The sequence below is a fragment of the Arabidopsis lyrata genome, assembly GCF_000004255.2.
Source record: "Arabidopsis lyrata subsp. lyrata unplaced genomic scaffold ARALYscaffold_2, whole genome shotgun sequence".
NCBI classification, from domain to species: Eukaryota; Viridiplantae; Streptophyta; class Magnoliopsida; order Brassicales; family Brassicaceae; genus Arabidopsis; species Arabidopsis lyrata.
The window spans coordinates 3296814-3321650 of NW_003302554.1; the positions used below are offsets into that span (position 1 = coordinate 3296814).

At 39.1% G+C, this 24837-nt stretch overlaps 4 protein-coding genes and 1 pseudogene across 11 annotated transcripts; 2 read left to right on the plus strand and 3 right to left on the minus strand.

Moving 5' to 3' along the window:
• Nucleotides 1-454: 454 nt before the first annotated feature.
• On the minus strand, nucleotides 455-3244 carry LOC110230623 (annotated as a pseudogene).
• Nucleotides 3245-5215: 1971 nt separating this feature from the next.
• On the plus strand, nucleotides 5216-9896 carry LOC9324210 (RNA-binding protein 25). 8 transcript variants are annotated; one of them, XM_021033928.1, is made up of 8 exons: nucleotides 5757-6351; nucleotides 6654-6720; nucleotides 6846-7102; nucleotides 7233-7385; nucleotides 7527-7932; nucleotides 8043-8681; nucleotides 8783-9357; nucleotides 9469-9896. In XM_021033928.1, exons 3-8 carry the CDS (start codon nucleotides 6878-6880, stop codon nucleotides 9718-9720), a joined length of 2250 nt encoding a protein of 749 aa, XP_020889587.1. In that variant the 5' UTR covers nucleotides 5757-6351; nucleotides 6654-6720; nucleotides 6846-6877; the 3' UTR covers nucleotides 9721-9896. The 8 variants fall into 8 exon arrangements, with proteins under 8 accessions (XP_020889583.1, XP_002886633.1, XP_020889585.1 ...); XM_021033930.1 differs by having other exon boundaries at nucleotides 6032-6055; XM_021033924.1 differs by lacking the exons at nucleotides 5757-6351; nucleotides 6654-6720 and adding an exon at nucleotides 5216-5750 and having other exon boundaries at nucleotides 8052-8681.
• Nucleotides 9896-12666, minus strand: LOC9322700 (U-box domain-containing protein 19). Its single transcript, XM_021033931.1, has one exon. It carries the CDS (start codon nucleotides 12177-12179, stop codon nucleotides 10119-10121), a length of 2061 nt encoding a protein of 686 aa, XP_020889590.1. The 5' UTR covers nucleotides 12180-12666; the 3' UTR covers nucleotides 9896-10118.
• A 1789-nt stretch (nucleotides 12667-14455) lies between these two features.
• Nucleotides 14456-17071, minus strand: LOC9324211 (U4/U6 small nuclear ribonucleoprotein Prp31 homolog). The gene is made up of 8 exons (XM_021034488.1): nucleotides 16963-17071; nucleotides 16825-16865; nucleotides 16602-16664; nucleotides 15496-16511; nucleotides 15325-15395; nucleotides 15136-15244; nucleotides 14917-14992; nucleotides 14456-14840 (listed from the first exon to the last, which is right to left on the minus strand). The coding sequence occupies exons 2-8, from the start codon at nucleotides 16825-16827 to the stop codon at nucleotides 14736-14738; spliced, it is 1443 nt and encodes a 480-aa protein (XP_020890147.1). The 5' UTR covers nucleotides 16828-16865; nucleotides 16963-17071; the 3' UTR covers nucleotides 14456-14735.
• A 970-nt stretch (nucleotides 17072-18041) lies between these two features.
• On the plus strand, nucleotides 18042-21617 carry LOC9324212 (putative potassium transporter 12). The gene is made up of 8 exons (XM_002886588.2): nucleotides 18042-18435; nucleotides 18523-18751; nucleotides 18833-19081; nucleotides 19200-19250; nucleotides 19358-19618; nucleotides 19698-19865; nucleotides 19957-20211; nucleotides 20320-21617. The coding sequence occupies exons 1-8, from the start codon at nucleotides 18193-18195 to the stop codon at nucleotides 21345-21347; spliced, it is 2484 nt and encodes an 827-aa protein (XP_002886634.1). The 5' UTR covers nucleotides 18042-18192; the 3' UTR covers nucleotides 21348-21617.
• Nucleotides 21618-24837: the final 3220 nt, after the last annotated feature.

The following is a 24837-nucleotide window of genomic DNA, read 5'->3' on the forward strand; positions in this document are numbered from 1 at the left end:
CGAGAAAAGGCAGTTATTGCCCTAAAGACGAGCCGCTTTTCCTACTCTCAAGAAATGAGAAAAGAAAAAGCAACCGTCGCATTTAAACAAAAATCATCATTAACTACAAAAGTTTTTTAAGGCCCAAGCCCAACAAATTCACTGAGTTGACCAAACCCGAAGTGGGGAACTCGCGTTAAGCCGAGCTCAGTTCTCGCATTTTAAAGAGAAAGGCCTGATCAGCCTAAAAGTCTCGAAAGCATAGCCACAAGGCCACAAAAGGTTAAAAGCGGACTTTGCAAACCCGCACATAGTTTTAACCAAACCCTCTTGGGATCACGACCTAAAAAGGTTTAAAAGCCTCCTTAGGCAAATATTTTGTAAAACGACAAAAAAGCCTCCTTAGGCAAGAACATGTTCAAATTTAAGTTTTAAACTAAATGGGACAATCCCCAGTTTAAAGTGGACACAGCCACTATGGATTGACAGCCACCTCGGACTCCGGCTCGGCTGTCGAAGTTTCATTCGCCTCCTTGACTGGTGCTTGATCAGATGAAGCTCCTAGTCCGCTCTCCACGGTACAACCATCTTCCGGGGTGACCTCCGGTGCCGCAGGAACTTCGGGTGGGACGATACCTTCCGTCCCACTTGAGCCTAAGAAGGACAGTTCCAGTCAATTAAAAAATATAAGGCAAGAAAAAGGTAGTAAGTGTCAGGAGCCAAAGGTTACCTGCCCATTCTAGACCCGATTCACTTATGTGAGGTGATTCTGTGAAAAATTCCTCGAAGTGGTGAGGGTTGAAGGTCAAAGTAGGAAGAGCCGCCAAGCGACTCCGCTTTTCAGATAGATTAGCCGACAGTTCGGTTCTTTCTTGCACCTCGGAGAAATCTTCATCATGGATTTGATCCAATAGAATCAAGTTGCTCTCGTGCTCCTTGATGTCTGATTCCAAATCTGACCTAGCTTTCTCGGTTTGAATGAAGCGGATGGCCCCTTGAATCAACTCCATTCCACGTCCCTTGACCTCTTTTCTGGCCTTCGATGCTGACCTTGCTAACTCGGAATCACGCAACTTGGCGATCGCCTAGTACTTCGCGTGAAGCTCAGTAAGTTGGTTGTTCAGGGTATCGGCGGATGATTCAGACTCATGAAGTCTACCCTGAACACCAGAGAGTTCATCCTGGAGCTTGTAATTCCGGTCGTACTGGTCTTGCAGCTCCCCCTTTATCTTCGCAAGCTCAGATGTTAGACCGTCAACCTTGTCCTCCAGATCGTGCTTGGAGTCGGTAAAAGAACGGAGATCAGCCTCGAGATTAGAGAACTTGCTCTTCCACGTATCAATCTCTTTTTCCCGACCAATGACCAACCCTTCGTAATGTTCAATTATGTCATTGAGCTCGCCGTTAGCCTGGTATTACATATAAACCCGGAATGACGGATCAGTTCGAAGAATGACAGTGAAATCATAAAAATGAAGCGGAACTAACCCGAGATGAATGATGAGTATGAAGTAGGTATCGTTCACGAATCGAAGAGCGCCACTTGTTAAAATCCGGCAGGATTGCACCTGATCGGGTTTTGAAGCACCGAAAAACATTACCCTCTTTCTCCATGGCTACGAAAGCGAAAGAGGAAGGGTCTTAGAAATTCAGGATAAGTACAAGACGAGAAGAAAAGAATACATGTATATCATCATACCTGAGAGCGATTTGATCTGAGGAACAAGAGCAGACTTTGTCTTCGGAGAGTCATCTCAAGACTCAAAACTTTCCTTCTGAGAATCTGCACCCAGGTTCGTCTTCTCGCCACTATGTTGAGAAGAAGAAGACATATCCACAGGACGAGGAGGACCCATTGGTTCAGTAGGAGGAGACGATCGAGGAGAACGGTCAGACCGGGCCCGTGACTTCTCTCTCCGCGGAGAAGAACCACTACGGGATGACCTGTCCCTCTTTTTGCAAATCAAATCCTTAAGCGGTTTGTTGCTAAATTCATATCGGGAAGAACAAGGAGAGTCACGATGAGGAGAATGGGGCCTCCGGGGAGGACGGTCATCGTGACGTTCACGTCGAGGTGTCAATCTGAAAACAGCGACGAATCTGGCTCCTTCGGTGCTACCGTCGTCAACCAACAAGGTTTTACTATAATCTTTTTTGTCAATGGCGGTCGCAAGGAACGCCTTGTTCTCGTCACAAGCCTCAGCCATCGGCTTGGAAATCATTTTTCGCTGGGCGGTAAGAGCCCGAGCTGACATTCCCTGGGTTGAGTGAGGAGGCGGAAGACGATGAAGTTGATTGGGAGGGCTCATCCTGAGTTTTCGATTGGCTTCTATGAACCGTTCGAGAGTGAAAGAATTCCAAAGGGTCTCCCCTTCGAGGATTATTTTGAAGAATCCAATGAATTCTTCAGATGGTAGACTCGGAGCGACGAAAGCTGCGAAGTGAAAAAAACAAGTTTAATCAATAGGAATAATAAAACAAATTGGAGGAATGTATGCGACCTAATTTCTACCAGGTTTCGCGGACCACTTCGATGGGAGTAAATCTGATAGACTTCCAATCGAAGCAGGGGTTTTCTTAATCAGGAACCAAGGGTGATGCCAATTTTCATCCTTGTTTGGAAGATGTGAAATGACGTTCCTGTTAGCATTAGGGTATGCCGAGAAATACCCCGTCTTCTTCGATGAACTTCTCACGCTTAGAAACTCATTCAGCTCGGGGATACCTATAATGTATCCGGCTTCTGCCGCTACTGTTATAATTCCGAGGATGGATCGGAGAAGATTAGGGGTTAATTGAGGAAGAGCGATCTCGAGAACCGCCAAGTACCGAACTAGAGCTTCGGGAAGTGGGAAGGTTAGTCTGCAACCCTTGAAATAAATCTCGTACACACAGAAGTAACCATCGCGATGGTTCTCTGGGGATTCTGTGGGATCAGCTATTTGTGCTTCCGCCATAATTTCCGGCGGAATCCGGCAAAGCTCTCTCAACCGCTCGAGGGATTGAAGGGTGCAAGTGGATCTATAGTGCGGACCGGCAATATCATTAGGGCGAGTGCACTCGTCATTACTAGAGCGCTTATCGTCGAATGACGGAGACTCGGGTCTTTCAGAATCAGAAGCCATTAGAGAAGATGAAAGGTTCAAGATCCGACGAGGAGAAATTTGGCGAAGGAAAAGAAGAGAGAAGTTTCGAATAAAGCGCAAATGTAAAAGTAAAAGTAAAAATGATGATGAAGGAAGTTACCTCACGCAAGCTAGGTGATAATGATGAAATCGCCTCGGAAATCGTGGGGGAAGTGGAGAGGTTTTTTCGTTTTAATAGTAAATAATTAATATACGATCATAATGGCGCCAGAAGTCACGCGGCCAAAAATGGATAGCGCCGAAATTAAAGGACTGACGGGATCTTGGCGGAAAATCAGAAGATTCCTCAAAACGCAATCTTTGGTCATTAAAGCATTAAAGTCCTCCGAATTGGGATAGCACTTCGAAAGACTTGGGGGGCTAATTGTTGTTGTCGGATCCCGCACCAGTAGTCCGGGACCAACCAAAGATTGCCACGTAATCAAGGTAACGGCCCACGAAGGATAAAGCCCATTAGACCCGTGAGAAACAGTCGAAGTGGTTATCACCACGAGGTGAGTCCGAAGTGATTGCACCTCGACATAAGTCCGGAGTCGAAGTCACAGTTAAGTCGGTCTAAGGATATTTGGGCCGATTGGCAAAGCCCATGAAGTTCTCGGAATCAACTCAAATTCAAGCATTAAGCATTAAAGTCAAAGATCAAAATGGACGCATTTAAGAGAGAATAATTGTACTTAATTAGCCATTTAGTTGACATTTTTCTATGTATAAATATAAGGGCGAATGACCATGTAAAGGGGATCTTCTTCTTGAATAAGAAATACTATAGCAATTTTTGTAGCAATTCATAAGCTTTCTACACATTCATTTTTGTCCCTTAAGAGTAATCTCTCATACTTAATAAAAATACTTGAGTGTGTGAATCCGACTTCGACAATATGTTTTAGTTATGGAACAAATAAAACCTACTAAACATCATTATGCAGCAAAAATATTTATTTAGTTAAACAGATCTATTAAGACAATGAACACTAACGAGAGATAACTTTTTTTTTATAGAAAAACTCACTCTGTAAACAATAAGAATTTGTTATCCTTCCAATAGAATTTGACAAGATCTCCTGTTTTGAGACTTTTCGCTTCTATGATATTTTTCCATCCAGTCCCCATATGATACACACCATTGTTTTCTCTAAGGTTAACCGTATATGATTTGTCATCGTCTGGAACTTGCACTTGAAGACCATTATGAGGTATTGTAATTTTATGCGTCTTCAATATTTTCTCTATACTCTTTTTGGGTAACATTAAAATACGACGCGAAGAAAGATCGCCCGCTATTAGTTTTTTTTTCTATCACCATATTGGGATCCATTGTACTTAACTTCTAACTGCCTTAAAAATAACTAAGAATAATTTTCAGAAAGCGAAATGATTAAGGAGTTTGAAGATCAGAGCTAAACACATGTATATATAGTTCTTGGCAAGAAAATAGTGCTTCTAAAACTTTTTTAATAACATTAATTCTTTTTAAAATAAATCCCTAAATTTAGTAAACTCTATGGATATAATTTCTAAGTTAGCATATAGTATTTACAACAACCTCGTTTTTCAGTCTTTACTTTTTTATTAGTTATAATGCAAATCTATTACAATATTTTCAAAAGATAAACACAACTAATATAATAAAAATCTCTTTCCCGAACACCCCAAAATTGCTTATTTGGTATTTTATCTAAATATAAAGTCATTATTAATAATAATAAAAATCTAGTAATAGTTACACAAAGTGATATTTTTTATAAATATTTTTGTTATAACTGAAAAGTCAAGCCATAAAATTCATCATAAAATAGTATATTAATTACTAACAAATACAAAATTATCAATATCATAAAAATAAATTTATATATTAAGATTTTATTGGTCAATTAACCAAATGACCATTAATTTTTCTTTACTAAAGTATAGATGAAATTATACTTACCCGACGGTTGTAAAGATGAAAATTGACTTAAAAACAATGGAAACAATTAGCCAATGGTATACAAACACGTGTAACAATAAACGAAGTTTTGTACCTTTTTTTTTTTTGTCCCAAAGAAATTGTAACTTTGACACACACACACACACAGAGATAAAAGAGTAATTAAAATTGGAGTTTCTGATTTCTAGGGCACAAAATCTTAGATTCGGTGAAGTCATTCATTACTCCATTGCCAAAGCTTGTAACCGAGCTATATACTCCCATGGCCGACGAATCTTCTTCTCCGGCCACGGGGGATCTCAATTCTCAGAAACCAGAAGCCACTACTCCGATTCCAATTCCCAATCCAAATCCCAATCCTTCTCTAACAACACCACCGCCTCAACACCATTCGCAACCACAAGTAGCTGCTCTGATTCCGCCTGGTCCGCCTTATACTCCTCCTTCACAGATTCCTGGCTCACTTCTCCCCACCAATCTTCCGCCGCCACCACCATTCCGTCCCGGTATGCAGTTCACTCCCGCTGGGAATTTTCAAAACCCTAGCTCTGGAGTTCCTCCGCCCGGCGTGAATTCTATGGCGGTTCCAGGATCTATGCCTCAGTATCAACTGCAGCCTCCGAACCAGCCTGGTATGAGGCCTTACCAGCCTATGGCTAATGGTTATCCCGGAATTCATGGCGTTGCTCCTCCTCCGGGTGGGTTCTTCTATCTCTTCAGTTTATAAAGTTTTATTCTTTTTTTCTGTTTGATGCACTTTAGGCTATAGAGTTTGTTTCCGTGGCGTTTTTTTTCGTTCTGTGGATGTTGAATGTGAATATGTGATTCATAAAGTAGTGAAAGGGGAACTATATGTCTATGTAGTTAATTAGAGTAGAAAGAAGTTTTATTGAAAGAGGAATTAGGGAGATAACTAGAAACAGGGACACCGATGACCGGGTGTTTTCTCCTACAGCGTCTTGATTGAGTTCCGTGAGAATGGTTGCAAGGCATCAAATTTTGGGTAGGGACTCACTTCTACGACTCCTTCATTTTGGTATGCGCAAATTCGCTTTTTGTTCTTCTTATTTCTCTCCTTAATTGTTTTAGTTAGTGTAACTCCCTTTGAAGATAACATTCATGAAACATCTTAACTAAACCTCTTACCTAAAGGTTCTTGAAAATTTTGCCTCATGTTATCCAGTTTATATGTTAAATTGAGAATTACTGTAGTTTTAAGAACTTTAAACTTGATGGGTTAACCAACTGCCAGCAGCAAGCATTTCTAGCGACTGAGTGCTCCTTGGTCTTGGTTTTGAGGTATTGCTATTCTTTCAAATTACACCTTCCGTTACATCTTCCACATGTTTCTCTTTCCTTTTCCCTTCTGTGGCCAAGCTGCTAAGGGATGAAATAAAGCTTTTATGATGGGTAGTAATAGTTTTTCTAAGTTCCATATGGGCATGATATGATGGGCATTTCAATATTACTGAATCTCAAATTCAACATTTATCAGATGATTATAGATTCTTACCTATTTCAAGTTGCCCTATGAGGTATGACTACTTAATGTGGTAATAATGACTACGATACTGGTGCTATCTTCTCAATGTGTCCTTCAGGTTCTCTGTTCAGCTGGTGGTATTTGTACTGCCTCTGGTGTGCATATCTAATTTGCTCTAGTTTGTGGTAACAATACAAAATGATTTTTCAATTCTGCTTCTTGATACTCTTGATTTATGCCAAGTTGTTCAGAGTGTTACAATGTGAACATTTATTGATGAATTTGTAGAGACTTGTTTTTGTTTATGCAGGGCTTCTCCGGTATCCTTCTCCATATCCAACAATGGTTCGTCCTGGGTTCATTATGCGCCCGCCTGGTACAATCGGTGCTGTTCAACTAGCACCACGACCTGCTGTCCCGGGAATGCCTGGTCTCCGTCCTGTAATGCCTCCTATGGTTAGACCAGCTTCTCTTCCTTTTGTAACACCTGCAGAAAAGCCCCAGACCACAATTTACATTGGCAAGATAGCAACCGTGGAAAATGACTTTATGATGTCTATTCTCGAGGTTTGTTTTCTTCTTTCTATCTGTATTTTCCTCTTCTACTACTTTTAAGGTTGTTTATGTTCGAGGCACTTACTCCCATCTCTTTTGCTATACATTTTATAAGAATTGATTTTGTCATTTTGTTCTTCAGTTTTGTGGCCATGTCAAAAGCTGTTTACGTGCGGAAGATCCTACCACCAAGAAACCTAAAGGTTTTGGATTCTATGAATTTGAATCAGCTGAAGGGATTCTCCGTGCAATACGCCTACTGACCAAACGCACTATAGATGGACAAGAACTTTTGGTAATTGTGGATTTCTTATCTCATTTCAAAATATGTTTATGTTTCTCCAATAGATGCACTTATGTGTCAACCAAGATCTATATTTGCTTCTACGGTATTCTCTTAACCTTATTCTCATTGTATTTTCTATATGGTCGGTAGGTGAATGTTAATCAAGCAACAAAGGAGTATTTGCTAAAATATGTTGAGAAGAAAATAGAGACTGCAAAGAAAGCCAAGGAAAGTCAAGCTGTAGGAACTGAAGAGAACCAAGCTGAAGGTCCTGAAAGTGAGCGACGAAAACTTGAGAGTGCTGAAAATGAGACAGGGAAAGATGGAGAACCCAAGAGTAAAGAAAACATCGATATTGCGAATTCTGCGGTCATAAATGACGAAGAAAGGGAAGCAGACAGAGAGGCTATGGAAAAGATTGAAAGTGCTATTGAAGAAAGGTTAAAGTCCAACCCTCTGCCTCCACCACCCCCACCACCACCTGCTGATCGTTCAGGCATGGAACTTGCTTTCACATCTAAGGATGGTGACTCCAACACTGACATAGCTAGGAGTGGTCTGTTTTTACCTCCACTAATCTTCTGCTCTCTTTTTTTTGTCCTTAATTCGGCTCCCATTTTCTATTTTCCTTTTAATATTGGTCTGATAGGATATTCTTACATGTAGATGCCGCAGCAAATGATGTTGAGACTTCTAGAGAACAAAATAGGCCTGACACAAGCTCTCCTGATTGGAGTAAGAGAAATGACCGAAGAAGCAGAGAAAGAGGTGAAAAGGAGCAAGAAATTGATAGACTCGAGAGGGAGGCTGAACGAGAACGGACAAGGAAAGAGAGGGAGCTAAGGAGGAAACTTGAGGATGCAGAGCGTGCTTACCAGACTCGTCTTCGACAATGGGAACGCAGTGAAAGAGAAAAGGAGAAAGAACGACAGTACGAGAAGGAGAAAGAGAAAGATAAAGAGCGTAAGAGGAAAAAGGAAATCCGCTATGAAGAAGAAGAGGAAGAAGACGATGATGATTCAAGAAGAAGATGGCATAGGGCTGCATTAGATGAGAGAAGAAGACGACGACTAAGAGAAAAGGAGGATGACTTAGCTGATAGATTGAAAGAAGAAGAAGAGGTTGCTGAGGCGAAGAGAAATGCCGAGGAGCAAAAGTTGCAGCAACAGCAATTAGATGCCTTAAGGATCCTATCTGGACAGGCAGCTATTGGAAGTGAAACGGTTCAGACATCACCTATTGAAAATGATCATAAGGCAACTCTCCAAACTGTCGGTGAATCTGCCAATGAGCACCATGCAGCAGGTAAGGAGTTTATATTCTCTCTTGTCTTATTCTCATTATCGTCTTTCTCCTTTTTCTCTGTCTCTCTTTCTATTTCTGATGGCTCCCTTTGCTAATTGCAGATTTTGAACAAAATGGTTCTGGTAATGAATCCATGGCTATTGATAATAATAGTGGATCAGAGGCACATGCTCCCTCAAAGAAATTAGGATTTGGGCTTGTGGGATCCGGAAAGCGAACATCTGTGCCTTCTGTTTTCTATGAGGAGGATGAAGACGAAGCGCGTAAGGCTAAAAAGATGAAACCTTTGGTTCCTATAGATTACTCAACCGAGGAACAGGAAGCCGTGGCCCATGGTGGCTCAGGGAATACACCACCTCATTTGGCTTTAGCCGCTGAATTTGCTAAACGAATTTCGAGTACTAATCCCAAGGAAGAGACAATAGAAACCGAAAAACAAAGGAGCAGACGTTCTCATGATAAGTCAAGCCACCGGGACAGGGAAAGGGAAAGGGACAGGGACAGAGTCAGGGACCGAGGTGACGGGCATAGTGGTCCAACCAAAGACGCTAAAGAGTCTGGAAAAGCAAAGATACCTGATACCAAGTTTCTGGATGCGAAACAATTGATAGATACAATTCCAAAGACAAAGGAAGACTTATTTTCGTACGAGATAAACTGGGCTATGTATGACAAGGTAAGTTACTCATAAATCTTATTACACTTTTACTCGATCATTGTTTTTTGTTACCTTGACTGTGAGTTTGTTTTGTTACTGACATGTTTCACCTTTCTTAACATTGAAAAGCACCAAGTGCACGAAAGAATGAGACCATGGATCTCAAAGAAAATTATGGAGTTTCTCGGAGAAGAGGAAGCCACGCTGGTAGATTTCATCGTGTCAAACACTCAACAACACGTGAAGGCGTCTCAGATGCTCGAGCTGTTGCAATCAATTCTAGACGAAGAAGCTGAGATGTTTGTGCTGAAGATGTGGAGAATGCTCATCTTTGAGATCAAGCGGGTCGAAGCTGGAGTCCCGGTAAAATCCAAAGCCTGAAACTTTTCTTTAAAGATTTTTATCTTCCTTTGTTGCTTAGTATCCCAATTTTTTTCAAGTCTTCTTGTCTTTGGATTATAAAAGAATCGCCATGTTTAAATGCAAAAGAAGAGATTGAAACAAGAAAATACAAATTATACATTCTAGTTCACAGAATAAATGTTTGCACCACTTGAGTTTAAAGCTCTCTTTATTCTTATCTTTAGTTTACATTACAATAGTATTAGCTCTTTGGGTTATTAAAAAATCCCAGAACTAAAATATACAAGTATATAAGTAAAATATATACGTATAAAAATATTAATAGTATTACATCCTTAACCTATAAAAAATGAAGTTATATTTTTAACCCTCTGATAAAAAAAGCTCAAAGAGTTACTGTGTAGCGTGTGTATCAATCACCAGGCGTGGATAAACCGTTCTCTTTCTATAACCGGTTCAACCGGACCGGTTTTCCTCTCCTGAAATTCGTGGATCAATTTGATAAGCGCACTTGCCTTTTTCCCACCTCCAAACTCGCCGTTACTTGACGCCGTGTAAAGCGACCCCATAATAGACGGATTCTTAGCGAGAGACCCAACGACGTCACTTCCGCCGTTATGACACAGATTCAAAAGCAGAGCAACACAGTGCTGCTTCGTCGCCGACGAAACCTCCGACGAACCCAAAATCTTCACCGCAAGCTTTAATCCTCCACGACGGAGCACTGAAATCATCCCGTCTGGATACTCCGCCATTTTCGCTAAAATCGCCATCGAATCAGCCGTAACTCCGTCGCTGATCTCCTCCGATTTCACTAAATCGAGAAGAACGGGAACAACTCCGGCGGCGAGGACACGCCAGTGATTATCAGGTTGGTTTATTAACAAACTCCGAATCGCGATCAACGCGTTGCGTTTCGCTGAATCACCGTAATCGCAACTTTTAACGATTCTCACCAATCCCGGAATCGAATCGGAGATTTCTCCGATCAATCTACTATAATCTCCGACGGAAGAGAGATAAAACAGAGCAGCTGCTGCATATTGTCTACTCTCTCTTCTAGCTCCTTCGTTTAAAACATCAACGATTAGCCTTAATCCACCACCGTCTTCTCCGGCGATTCGAGTTTTCCCGGTGATATCTTTCGATAAATTCATAATCCCAGCCATGGCGGTTTCTTGAACCCTCTGATCTTCCGATCTCAGAATCTTCATTAACGATTCAACAACACCAGCTTCCACCAAACAAGATCTGAAAAAACTACTCGTTTTGGTGAGAATTCGAATCTCCACTAATGCTTTAACCATCTCTTCTTCATCTCCATTGATCAATTCTCCGGCGAGAAACTCCGCGGTTAGTTTTCCGGCTTCTTCCGCCGCTAAACTCTCCGCCACAATCGTCTTCTTCTTCCCCTTTTGACCCAAAACTACACCGTTTTGCTTGCAGTAGCTTTGAATCACTTGCTTGACAGAGAAGTTATCCACCAACATAGTACTAACCAGAGTTTTGCCAGTCTTAGGGCACGTGATGTTACCGGAAGCGAACCACTTTGTAATTGAGCTCCGATCATACGTGTGTCCTGTTTCTAAAACCACTGGATCACTCATGATCTCTAGAGAAATCGGACAACGAAGATCATCAACGTTTAAACTTCGAATCATCATCATGTCGTCTTCTTCTTTGTCTTTCTCTTCATCATCTACATCAATGCCTCGAAGTATCACACATCTACAGTAACATATGAATCCCATTAAGTTGCTGAGAAGCTCGATTTCGATGTTACTCTTCTTCCCGGTGGAGATCTCTTCTCGTATAAAATCAATCTCGTTGACGCAATCTCTCCATTTTCTTACACCAATGTGATCAAGAACTCGGAGTATTTCATCCGAGTTCGGGTTAATTCTGTTCTCGAACAGATTAAAGAACCAATAAACAGAGTCTATAGCCCGCTTGTCCTCTCGGTCAGGTCTTGCTTCGGATTTTCGAGTCTGACGCATTACTAGATAGATTAACTCGTTGACTTCTCCAGGTAAGTCCACAGACCCGACTGGAAACGTGTCTAGGCTAGTGGATATGGATCGGGTCAAAGCCCGGAAATGAGCTGAGACTTGACCGGAGTTCATCAACATATATAGCTTAGCTCCTTCTCTTGTACAGTCTTCTAAAAGGAACTTGAGTTTCTGGAAGATGACATGGAGCTCTGATAGGCTCAAGATTGCTGAACGACTCGCTGAGATTGACCCGACACGGATTTGAATCCGGAGCTCCTCGAAGAAGATCACAAGAGATTGGATATGACGAAGAGTTTCTTTAACACTTCTTTTGTTCGTAGAGAAGTCTTTTGGTTTGAAACTAAGAATCTCGCCGGCGAGTTGTAATAGTGAGTCGACGAGAGTGGTTATGGCGATTGATTCGCATGGATTCACCGCCGGAAAGGTCAGAATCCGACGATTCGAGCCGGTTTGTGTATGGATCATTTAAAGATAAGATTTGAGGAAAAAGATTGAGAGAGTTCTTTCAAGTCTTTTTTTGAGGTTATGTTTTATGTTGGTGTTGTGAGGAGGATATATACACTTCGTGTGTGTGGGTTTCAACGTTCTACAAGTTTGCGACACGTGAAGAGGTTTGATTCGTTGCAAATTATGGGGTCTTTAATTGCCACGTGGTATCGGATTTTGTTACACGTGAAAAGGTATGATTCGTTGAAAATTTTTGGGGTATGTAAGGTTGACACGTGGTATAGCGTGGCAATGAAGTGTGTGAGGGACCAAGTGTTTCGTGAAGGTTCCGTGCATGGAGGTAGCCGACAATTTCTATGACGCTTCTGATATTTTTCATAGTGCAATTATTGTATTGTTTTCTTTATTCGATTTAGTTTAGATAAACATGAATTTCGTTGGATCCAATGATTTAGAGGAGACTTCGAGGATGTTATTGGATGAAAACATTACTATTAATTGTTCTTGAAGGACTAATTAGGGGGTTTTTAAATAACGTGTTCCTTTAGTGAGAATTTGTACATTGGTTTTACACTGCTTCGAAGAAATATATGTTTCAAGTCTTTAGTTTATTGATTTAAGCCCCGCGAGACTGTGCTATATACAGTGTCGGCTCAATACTTTGATGGGCCCTAGTGCAAAAAAAATTTTAGACCCTTAGAATTTTTTTAGTGTTTTTGTGTTATAAAAACTTTTTTTATGATATTTTTAATAAAAATTTAATTATTAAAACTTAAAAACAGTAAATAAAATTTTTTGGGCCCTTATAAATTTTACTTTTATGTTGTAATCTATTTTTTTTAATACTCTTGTAAAAATATTTTAAAAAATAGGTCTTTTAATTATTAGAACACGGAATTGGACCCCTGGCCGTCGCATCGCCCGCTCCATATTCTGAGCCGGCACTGGCTATATAGTATCTTATTAGAGTCGTCTCTCTTTCTCTTTTCTTTTCTTTGCTTTTTCTGTTCTTTTAGTCGGATAAGAGTTTTCAAGAAACAATGGACGGTGCAGTTTTCTCATAGAAAAATCAAAACATATAATAATTTAGAGGACCCATCTTGATATTTGTTATAATTTCTCTCTTTTTATTGAATTTCTCATTTGTTTTAGCTACAACCTAATATATAACAGATAAGACTCTTTTTGCAAAGTCCAGCGTAGCCCACTACGTCATATAATAAAATAATATATCAAGCTTATTAATTAAGAGAAATTAGAAAAATAATTTATTTGAAATGCCAATTTATTGTCATAAGAGCAGTTCTAGGGAATACTTAAAAATGATTAAATAAAATAGTTGAATAAAATCTGTATATTATCTGACAAGGACTTCAAAGATTTTTTTTTTTTATGTAATATAGAAAACAATGTGGCTAAAAATTCCTGATAAAAGAAAAAGGAAACGAAGTCATGAGATTGTGTTGAAGAAGAAAAAGATATGAACAAAAACACTTAAAGATTCATTTACCAATTCACCAATTATGGAGAATTATATAGGATCACAAAAACTTTGATTCTTGAGACAGAGATCTTTCAGTATGTTATTCCTGGTATAGAAAGACTGTTACAAAACTCACCTGATTTAAAGACGGTGAATGTTCATGCAAGTGATGGCAACATTGTACCGTTATATTTACCATAAACTTCTTTGATTTTTCTTGGCCTCCCTTGTAACTATCATCGAGTTCGAATAATCCAAGAACCATGTTTTTTTCCTGTTGTGTAGGGTAGCTATTTTGACAAATGCTTGGACTTGCAAGGCTTGAATCCGGATCAATGTTGGAGATCAAAAGATGGGGTCTTTTGGAATAAATCCTGTTGGAATTTAGAGTCAAAGGACGTGACTTCATTCGTGGAACTTGTGCTTAAAAACACAAAGACATTAGACAAGGTGGCCGTGCAGGTAAACGAACGTTACCTTGGGTTTAAGTTAAAAGAGTTGGAGCTCGAAAAAAAAAAAAAAAAAAGTTAAAAGAGTTGGCTCCAACACTTTCTCACAACAATAATGTCTCGATTGTGCTCTCAACCACACCGATGGCATGATATGAGTGGTGTGAATCATTTGGTTTAGACGAGATCTCTTAATAAACATTTTGCATTGAATCTCAATTTAAAGATACTAGTGTGATTTTTTTATTTTCTTGTTTTTACTATGTCCGAATAGTACTTAAAAGCTGCAATGGCTTGTGTTAATCATATGGCGGTCATGTAAGATGGTGATAAGAAGATGGATCTTTAGGTATGTATGGCTCTAATACAAAAATAAAATTTATAAAACGTTTCCAAAAGTTTTAGGGTTCAAGATCTGGTTAAGCCACAAAATGAAAAAAGTGATTCAAAGAGTGATCAAAACAAAGCCTTTTGTCTCTTTAGTGACGAAAGAAACCTTAAAACAGACGAGATAAAGAAAGCAGTTTCTTTCCACCTTTGTTTCATTTATACACCATTATCTTCTAAGATAAAATCCCAAGAGAATGTAGTGCTCGGCTTTTCAACACTTGCTTGTAAGCTTGTATCTCTGTCTTGCATATTTTAGATCTTCTTCAGCTTCGAGAAGGTTCCTGACTCTGAGAAGTAAGTGCTTTGAGTCCCACTGCCTAGTCCTAAAGCTTGCTGAGGATTGCACAACTCTATTCCCTGTCAAATAGATAACCAATTGGAGTCAGAAACCGATTCAAATGGATCACAAAATGTCAAATAGAATAATTTGTACCTGCACAGGAGTGAAAGCCAGGCTCGATGTCAAACCAGAGGTAGTCGCACCACCTGCATACTGCCTTTCTTTAAGCCTGAAAAAGTAATTGAAAAACAGACGCAATTGAGATATGATGGAAGAATGAATAAGGCAGGATCATTATAACTTAATCTACAGAGTAAGAATATTAACATGAAAAAATCAGAAAAAACACAGGAGAAATAGAGGAACACTTACTTTTTGGCGACCTTAGCATTAATTTTAAGCTTGCTCGGAACACTGGATACTCGCAGCCTGTTGCTTCCTGCCTGCCCAAGCATTCCATAACCTTCTCCTAGTCCATCACCTATCATCATGAAGAGTAGATATTAGACTTAAGTTCCCTTAAAAGTGGCCATTAACAAGTACAAGTACAAGATATGTTACCGAGAGAGCTCTCTTCAGGTGTACCAAAAGCCATCCTGTTGGCCAGCTTCCTCATGTCTGTTACTGCATACCTGATTTTAAGAGAAAGGTAAGAATGCAACAAGGTAAATACCGATGAATAGAATTCTATCTACAGTCATTAAGGACACAAAGTATGATGAAAAAGGCTACCTTTCTTTCATTTTTCTTAGACGGCGACCACCCCTTCTTTTCTTCGGCTCAGAATCAGGAACAGGAAGTGGCTTAGGCTGCCTTGCAGGAGGAGGTTCTTGCCACTTCTCAATCTTCTTACGGATCTCCTCCCTGAAAGCTTTTCCACTTGTCCCTGACGGGTCCCCTCTAGTAGCATCAACTCTTGCTGCCAAAGTCGATTTTGCAGCCACGAGCCTGCTAGCGCGAGCCCGAAGTCCAGGAGGAGTACTTTGGAAAATCTCTGTCTGCTCCAGAAAACCCACACGGGACTGTGATGTTGCAGACGAGAACCCAGCAAGATTCTTCCTCTTGAGGCCAAGAACTTGAACATTACAGGCAGGCATTTTAGCAAGTGCTGACAAACCTCCAGCAGTCCCCATGAGCTTGGCTGCAACAGCACTCCCAACAATGGCAGAAAGATTAGGTGCGATAGATCCCATCTTACTTTCAACAAACTCAAGGACCTTCTTCCTAGCAGAATCAAGATCAAGAGCCCGATCACAAGCCTCTAACACCTTTTGCAGGACATCCTCTGGCAGTGCGGTCCCTTTCGTGGTTGAAGCAGTAACAGAAATAACCATGATAATAGCTGATGGAAGAAGGTCAGCAAGATCAACAAGAGTTAAATCCGTCTCATTGCCAATCCTTTTCACAACACAGGCGTAATCAATTGGGTGATGAACCAGGGACTCAAGCTCTTGAAACTTAAGCTTGTACTTGTCTTTGATAAAGTTGTGAACAATAACGATTTCATTCTCAATATCAACCGAAAGCTGATTACAATCCACGATAAGCTTGTACTCAGGGTCATCTTCCAACACAGTTCCTTTCTCAGCTCCAAGAGCCTCCTCTACTTTCTGCATAATATCAGCATATCTCTGACTTTTCTGAAGCTTAGAAACACTATCGAGATCATCATAGTTAAGTGTCTCTAAATCCGCCATATCCATGTCAACATCTTCTTCCTCCTTGCCAACATCACCATCATTCTCGTCCTGAATATGAAAAATCAACCAAACTACAATTAAAACCATAGCTCCTCCAATTAAACAGATAGTAATCAAAAATAGCTTAAGAACACTCACCAATTCTGCTTCATTGTCAGATAACTCGTCAAGATCAGCAAGGAAAGAATCTTCAAGAGTTGCCTACAACAATTTCAACATATTGAAGTTAGCTTACAAGAAAATCTACTATTCTCGGAAACCCTAATTTAAAAATTGAAACTTTAAGACAAGATGAGTCAAATCAAAATTAACACAAGACGATTACAAAAACAGAGAATAGGGTTATTAAAGAAACGCTTACCATAGCTTTCTACTTGGAACGCAAAAGCTTGAGTGATTCTCCTGCGGATTCAACGAAAATTGTTGAGTCAGAAACCCTAATTTAAAGAGAAAGCTTGGGATATACACAATTGAATAGAGGAGGAGAATCAAAAGGTACCTGAAGAATCGAAGGAGAAATCAATCGACCAGATTCGAGAAGAAATTGAAGAGCAGCGAGCGACTAGTGTTTTCCTTTGGAAGGCGAAGAGGAATGAATGTTTGAAGTTAAAGCTTGTGTTGCTCTATAAAACTGAAGTTTCGAAGTCGGCAATAGTTGGGCCTATTGTAATGGGCCTTCCTCAAAACTTAGTAAATGGGCTCAAAGATTTATTCTTTTGGATTTCTTCAATTCGATTTTACATTATACATAACAAAAGAAAGAAGGAACTAAAATACTTTTAGGTAGGCCTCGGCAAAATACCCAGAACCGAATACCCGAACTGAAAAACCCGAAAAATATCTGAACCGAATCCGAACCCGATTTTAAAAAATACCCGAATGGGTCCTAACCTCCTACCCGAAAAAAACCCGAACCGAATCCAATACCCGAATGTACCCAAATGTACCCGAATACAAATATACACCTAAAAATATTAGTTATATTTATATTTATAATACCCGAAATACCTAAAATTACAATCATAAATCTGAATATATTAGGTATTTTTTAGTAATTCGGATACATTTGGATATATTTGGTTAAAAAGTAACTAATGATGTAGTTTTCTTTTGGGTAATTTTAGTATTTTTAGATATTTTTGGTTATATTTGGGTAAAGAGTAACCAATGTATTTTCGAGAAATCGGGTATTTCGGTTAGATTTGGGTATTTATGAGTTAAAAACCCGAACCCGACCCGAACCCGAAAATATTTCGGGTATTTTTGGTTATTTTCGAGTATTTTACTTTTTTTTTTATTAAAATACCCAAACCGATCCGAACCCGAACCGAACCCGAACCGAATTTTTAGAATACCCGAATGGGTCTTGACCTCTACCCCGAATAGATCCGATACCCGAAAAAAAGAACCGAACCCGAATGGGTACCCGAATGTCCAGGCCTACTTTTAGGGATAAGGATAGAGAATCGAGAAAAAGAAAAAAAAAATTAGTTTTTTCATTGGGAACGTTATTAGTAGTTCAAATAATTGTCCGTTTGTTTACAGTAATTATGAACATGTTACCCGTGAGATGTTGTCAGTGAGTGAAGTCACATTCAACCAATAACAATGACCAATCCGATCTCTCTGCTAATTTTTCCTCCAACCAAAATTATAATCCTTTCAAGAAAAAAAAGAAAGTTTCTTTCTTCTTGTTCATTTCTCGTTTTGGAGGAGAATTCTCTCAATAATGGACGAAATTGAAGAAGGAAGCAGCAACAATAGCATAAGACGTGTTGGTACCGGAAGTAGTGACCGGAGATGGGTTGATGGAAGCGAGGTTGACTCTGAAACGCCGCTGTTTTCAGAAATCAGAGACAGAGACTATAGTTTTGGGAATTTGAGGAGAAGATTAATGAAAAAGCCTAAAAGAGCTGATTCTCTTGATGTTGAAGCTATGGAAATTGCAGGTTCTCATGGTCACAATCTCAAGGTTAAACACCCATGATTAAAGTTTTGATTTTTATAACTGCCCATTTGGTGTTTGTGTTATTGACACTGAAAAATGGAAACTTTTTAGGATTTGTCACTTTTGGGTACACTTGGGATTGCGTTTCAGACGTTAGGTGTTGTGTATGGTGATATGGGAACAAGTCCTTTGTATGTGTTCAGTGATGTGTTTAGTAAAGTTCCTATAAGATCAGAAGTTGATGTTCTTGGAGCTTTGTCTCTCGTTATCTACACTATTGCTGTGATTCCTTTAGCAAAGTATGTCTTTGTAGTTCTTAAAGCCAACGACAATGGCGAAGGTAATGCATCCGAACTAATGTTTTTAGTAGAGTGGTGTTTGTGTTGTTTCTCAGTATATGTGTGTGTGTGTGTGTGTGCAGGAGGGACATTTGCGTTGTATTCGCTAATTTGTAGGTATGCAAAGGTGAATAAGTTGCCAAATCAACAACCTGCGGATGAGCAGATCTCGAGTTTTAGGCTTAAACTCCCAACTCCTGAGTTGGAAAGAGCTCTGTGGATTAAAGAAGCTTTGGAGACAAAAGGGTATTTGAAAACTCTTCTTTTGCTTTTAGTCCTAATGGGAACTTCAATGATTATTGGCGATGGAATTCTAACACCAGCTATGTCAGGTGAGTCTGATTTTCTTTTGTATTTGTTGCAATAGAGTTTTCCAAAAGATTTGGAATCTGAAAAAATAAGTAGTGGTTTGAGGTTTGAGGTTGGATCTTTGTTTTGATTCTTATGCAGTGATGTCTGCAATGAGTGGTCTACAAGGTGAAGTTAAAGGATTTGGAACAAGTGGGTATCACTATAACATGATTTCTCTCTATATGTCTAAAGCAATTTCGTCTTGATGTCAATCTGATCTTTGATATTCAATCTTGATGGGTTGTTGTTGTTGCCAGATGCATTGGTTATGTCTTCGATTGTGATTCTCGTGGCTTTGTTCAGCATACAACGGTTTGGGACGGGTAAAGTTGGTTTTCTATTTGCTCCAGTTCTCGCACTCTGGTTCTTCTCTCTCGGTGCTATTGGAATCTATAATCTGTTGAAGTACAACATCACTGTCATAAGAGCATTAAACCCGTTTTACATCGTTTTGTTCTTCAATAAGAATAGCAAACAGGCTTGGTCTGCTCTTGGTGGATGTGTCTTATGCATTACAGGTAAGTCAACACACAGGTCAACCTTACAACTTCTAAAATAGTTCAAACCTTTCTTACAAAGTGTTTGAAAACTACGCAGGAGCCGAAGCAATGTTTGCAGATTTGGGACATTTCTCAGTTCGTTCTATACAGATGGCATTCACTTGCGTGGTCTTCCCATGCCTTCTCTTAGCTTACATGGGTCAAGCTGCTTATCTAACAAAGCATCCCGAGGCCTCGGCTCGCATATTCTACGATTCAGTTCCAAGTAACAGATCAATATATCCTTAATATCTCAGCTTCAGTTATATTAAATGACAAAAATTCTGAAATTTGTGATAAAATGCAATGTTGAGCAGAGAGTTTGTTCTGGCCAGTGTTTGTGATTGCGACATTAGCTGCTATGATAGCTAGCCAAGCCATGATCTCTGCGACTTTCTCATGTGTCAAACAAGCCATGGCTCTTGGTTGCTTTCCGAGGCTGAAGATAATCCACACTTCTAAGAAACGGATGGGTCAAATCTACATTCCGGTCATCAATTGGTTCTTAATGATCATGTGCATACTCGTCGTCTCCATCTTCAGAAGCACAACCCACATCGCCAATGCTTACGGTCAGTTTTTTCAGTTCAATTTGGGTCAGTTCTGTTTTTATGGTGAGTCTTAGAAAAGCTTTCTGTTTTTTAATGTGTTTTCTCCATTCTTCTATTTTCTTATTTCAGGCATAGCAGAGGTAGGTGTGATGATGGTGAGCACAGTGTTGGTAACACTAGTGATGCTTCTCATTTGGCAAACCAATATATTTCTCGCCCTTTGCTTTCCCCTTATATTTGGATCAGTCGAGACCATTTATTTGCTTGCTGTTCTCACCAAGATCTTGGAAGGCGGTTGGGTTCCGCTAGTATTCGCCACTTTCTTCCTCACTGTAATGTACATTTGGAACTATGGAAGTGTGCTAAAGTACCAAAGCGAGGTCAGGGAAAGAATCTCTATGGATTTTATGCGTGAGCTCGGTTCAACTCTTGGAACTATTCGAATCCCCGGGATTGGACTTCTTTACAATGAGCTTGTCCAAGGCATACCTTCCATTTTTGGACAGTTCTTGCTCACTCTTCCTGCGATTCACTCAACAATCATCTTTGTCTGCATCAAATATGTTCCTGTTCCGGTTGTTCCTCAAGAAGAGAGGTTCCTCTTCAGACGGGTTTGTCCTAAGGACTACCATATGTTCAGGTGCATCGCGAGGTACGGTTACAAAGATGTCAGGAAAGAAGATTCTAGAGTCTTCGAACAGCTTCTTATTGAAAGTCTAGAGAAGTTCTTGAGATGTGAAGCATTAGAGGATGCTCTAGAGAGCACTATGAATGATTTTGATCCCGATAGGGATTCTGTTGCAAGTGATACTTACACAGACGACCTCATGGCTCCTCTCATTCACCGTGCAAAGCGTTCTGAGCCAGAGCAAGAGTTGGATTCAGAGGTTTTGCCATCTTCAAGCGTAGGGATGTCGATGGAGGAAGATCCTGCTCTGGAATATGAGCTCGCGGCTTTGAGAGAAGCCACAGACTCGGGGCTAACGTATTTACTGGCTCATGGAGATGTGAGGGCGAAGAAGAATTCAATTTTCGTGAAGAAGCTTGTGATTAATTACTTCTATGCGTTTCTAAGGAGGAATTGCAGAGCTGGGGCTGCAAATCTCACTGTTCCTCATATGAACATCTTGCAAGCTGGGATGACTTATATGGTCTAGTGTTTGATTCTTTAGCTATACTCTCTTTGGAACATTTCTCCTTAGGACCTCTCCATGAAATTAGGGCTTGTTTCTTGCGGTTGACGTTTGTGATTGTCGTTACCGTGAGAAAGAAGCAAAGGTGGAAGATTTCCTAATACTCATATTGTAGTAGTTAAGGAAATAAAAGTGTATCAACTACTTATACAAGTATACCAAATTCACTAGTGATTGTACTATTGTAGTCTAGTGTGTTGCTAAATTCTTCTAAATTAGATATGCATATTTTTATCACTGCAAACTACAAGGCATGGTGGTTATAATCCTATAATCCTATTATTGAATAATCTGAGTTTTGACTAAAGAAATTTGTTAAAAAAGCATAGAAACCATATAAGTAAGTGGGATTTGAGAGAGTCTTTGATTGGATGTTAAAGTAGATAATGTAACATTCTTTTTCATAATTTTGTCAGAAACAAATTTCTAATTACAAAGTGAATCCTACTTGTAACTCACTGCGCTTCTTTTTGATCTCTTTACATTACTTAAAGCTATAAACTCCCATTAAATATTAAAGCTTTGAATTTAAGTTGATTAGCTACTAGCTAGTGACATGGTTGAAGTTTGCCCCTCCACAACTCTTTATTACTAAAATTTGTGACAGCTTCTCACACAAATGTCAAATTTAAAAGACGAGTGTTCAAATAAAACTCTCATGTTTATGTAGTAGATTATTCGTATTGGTTGAGTTTGGATTACTTATTAAATAAAAGTCAATACAACAAAGTGAAGGGACACCTTCACCTATGCATTGAATATTAACCATTGTTTATAAAGAAAATTGAAAATTGCTATCCAAAAGGGTCATTTTCTGGATAAGTAGACTTTTTCCCATCACTGTCAAAAACTATAATAAGAACAATCAAATTTATCGACCATAACATAATATAGTAGTTACTAAAAATTAGTAGTTCGAATAAAAAGGTATTTTGAAATAATCTAAAAAATTATATGATCGAATGACAGATAAGCTATTAAAAGTTAGTCCGAATCTAAGAAAATATATGAGTTTTGGTTCAAAACCTCTTAATTATATATACAAAAAAACATAACATAGTAATTACTAGTTTGTACAATATCATTGCAATGTTATAATCCATATTTAAATTTGAAATTATATGATCGAATGACAAGTAGCTCGGATAAGTTATTAAAAATTAGTCCGAATCTAAGAAAATATATGAGTTTTGGTTCAAAACCTCTTCGTTATATATACAAAAAAAAACATAACATAGTAATTACTAGTTTTTACAATATCATTGCCATGTTATAAATCCATATTTAAATTTGGAATGTGTCATGTTTGAGTTACTTGACGTACAACACGTACATGTGCAATATCTTAATTTTGACATGTTTAGAAATTGTGCATGTGTGAATATCAAACCTACAAGCTGAAATAACACATGCAATTTGTGACTAATCAGGGATTTAACAATTTACGCTTGCTTTTGTTCCTTTTTTTATAGAATTTTTTTGGCTTAAACCAGTAGATCTCTTTAGACCGAAGACCAAAAAATTTAATATTATTTTCTCCTAAACAAATTTTTGAAGGGCCAAATTAATAATACCTCCTTGGTTTTCAAGATATAACAAACATTTGATTTCAAGACATAACAAACATTTGATATTGAAGAAGTAGCTTAGAAGAAAACCGTGAGTTAGGAGAGATTATTTCTTTTCACCTAAAGATTTGTTAATATATATAAATAACTTAAAATAGTGGTTTGGACAACCAAACCGCAAATTTACATGAATGAATTGTAGCAATATGAGCTAAATAGTCGGCTTTTAAAGCAATAATGTTTTTTTCTAGGGAAAACAATAGAAGTGAAAATCAGTGGAAATTCTTTACTTTTCTAACAACGTCAGGTGCATTGGTGTCTATTCAGTTGATGTTTGGTCTTAAGATTTGGATTTATACCTAATATTCTCACTAAATTGATAGATTGTCCTTCTTTCACATTGACCAGTTTTGGTTGGTGACCTTCAAAATGATGAAATTTGGGACTTGTAACACATTTCACAATTTTTTTTACTAACCATATAAGGATATACAATGTAAACGCATTTATAATGCAAAACGAACTATACACAAAAATATTCTAAACAAAACAAATCGTGTTGCTTCGTTTCAACTAATATAATTGTTCTTTTTTTTTTTCAACAATATAATTGTTCTTAATTTCTTTTGCCGATTAATTTAGGGATTCTTTGCAAGAATAACACTTTACCACTAAAATATTAAGAATATAGCACATTATATGTATCAATTAAGTAAATAACATCAAAGGTATAGAAAATGATCAATGGTGGTGGTGGTAATTTCGGCAATGGTGGTTCTGGCGTGATTCTGGCGGCGGAGGTCTTGGCCCGGCGATGATGGTGGTTCCGGCGACGGAGGTCCGACGGTGGTGGTTCCGACGATGGAGTTCCGGTGGTGGTGGTTTCGGCGACGGAGCTCCGGCGGTGGTGGTGCCGGCGACGGAGGTCCGGCGGTGGTGGTTTCGGTGACGGAGTTCCGGCGGTGGTGGTTCTGGCGACAAAGCTCCGGTGATGGTGGTTCCGAAAACGGAGGTCCGGCGGTGGTTCTGGGCTGGGGTGGTGGTGATGAGTAGTGATGGTGGTGAGGACATAATTGTATTATTATACTTTATACACCTAATATCATTGTATATTTTTTTTTGTATAGGTTAATTTCTTAATTTATATTTTTTTTTTTGGTTATAGATCCAAATATAAGAGACTGGAAAGGAAGTGTCCTAGAGGAGCTATTTTTTCCAGAGGACATCATTAAAATAAAGGCTACTTAACCTGTGGTTGGGGTTGATAATTTTTTTGTTTGGAAGCATAACAGGAGTGGTGATTTTTCGGTCAAATCTGGTTATTGGCTAGCAGCTCAGATTGCCAAGGAGCCATTGATTAGAGAAGCATGTGCTAGCTCAACCGTCAATTAATTCTTTGAAAGAGCAAGTGTGGAAGCTCCAAACTGAACCAAAAATCAAGGTATTTTTGTGGAAAATGCTTAGTAGTTCTTTACCTGTTGGGGATCTGTTGTCACGCAGGAAAATGAAAGTTAGATGGAAGATGCCAGATGTGTGGGCATGATGGGGAGTCCATTTTCCATATTCTCTTTGCTTGTTCTCTTTCTAGACTGGTCTGGGCTCTTTCAGCCTATCCGGCTCCTTATGGTGGTTTTGAGAATACTTCCGTTTTTGCTCACATTCATCATTTTTTGATCAATAGTGACAATCTCAGCTGGCCAAAAGAAATCAGAAAAAGCTTCCCTTGGATACTGTGGAGATTATGGAAGAATAGAAACAGTTTTGTTTTCGAAAGCAAATCATTTTCCCCTTTTGAAACAGCTCAGAAAATTAAGGATGATGTGAATGGGTGGTTTGCGGCGCAGATTATTGATTCTGGTCGGGTGCAGGAAGCAGGGTTAGAGACT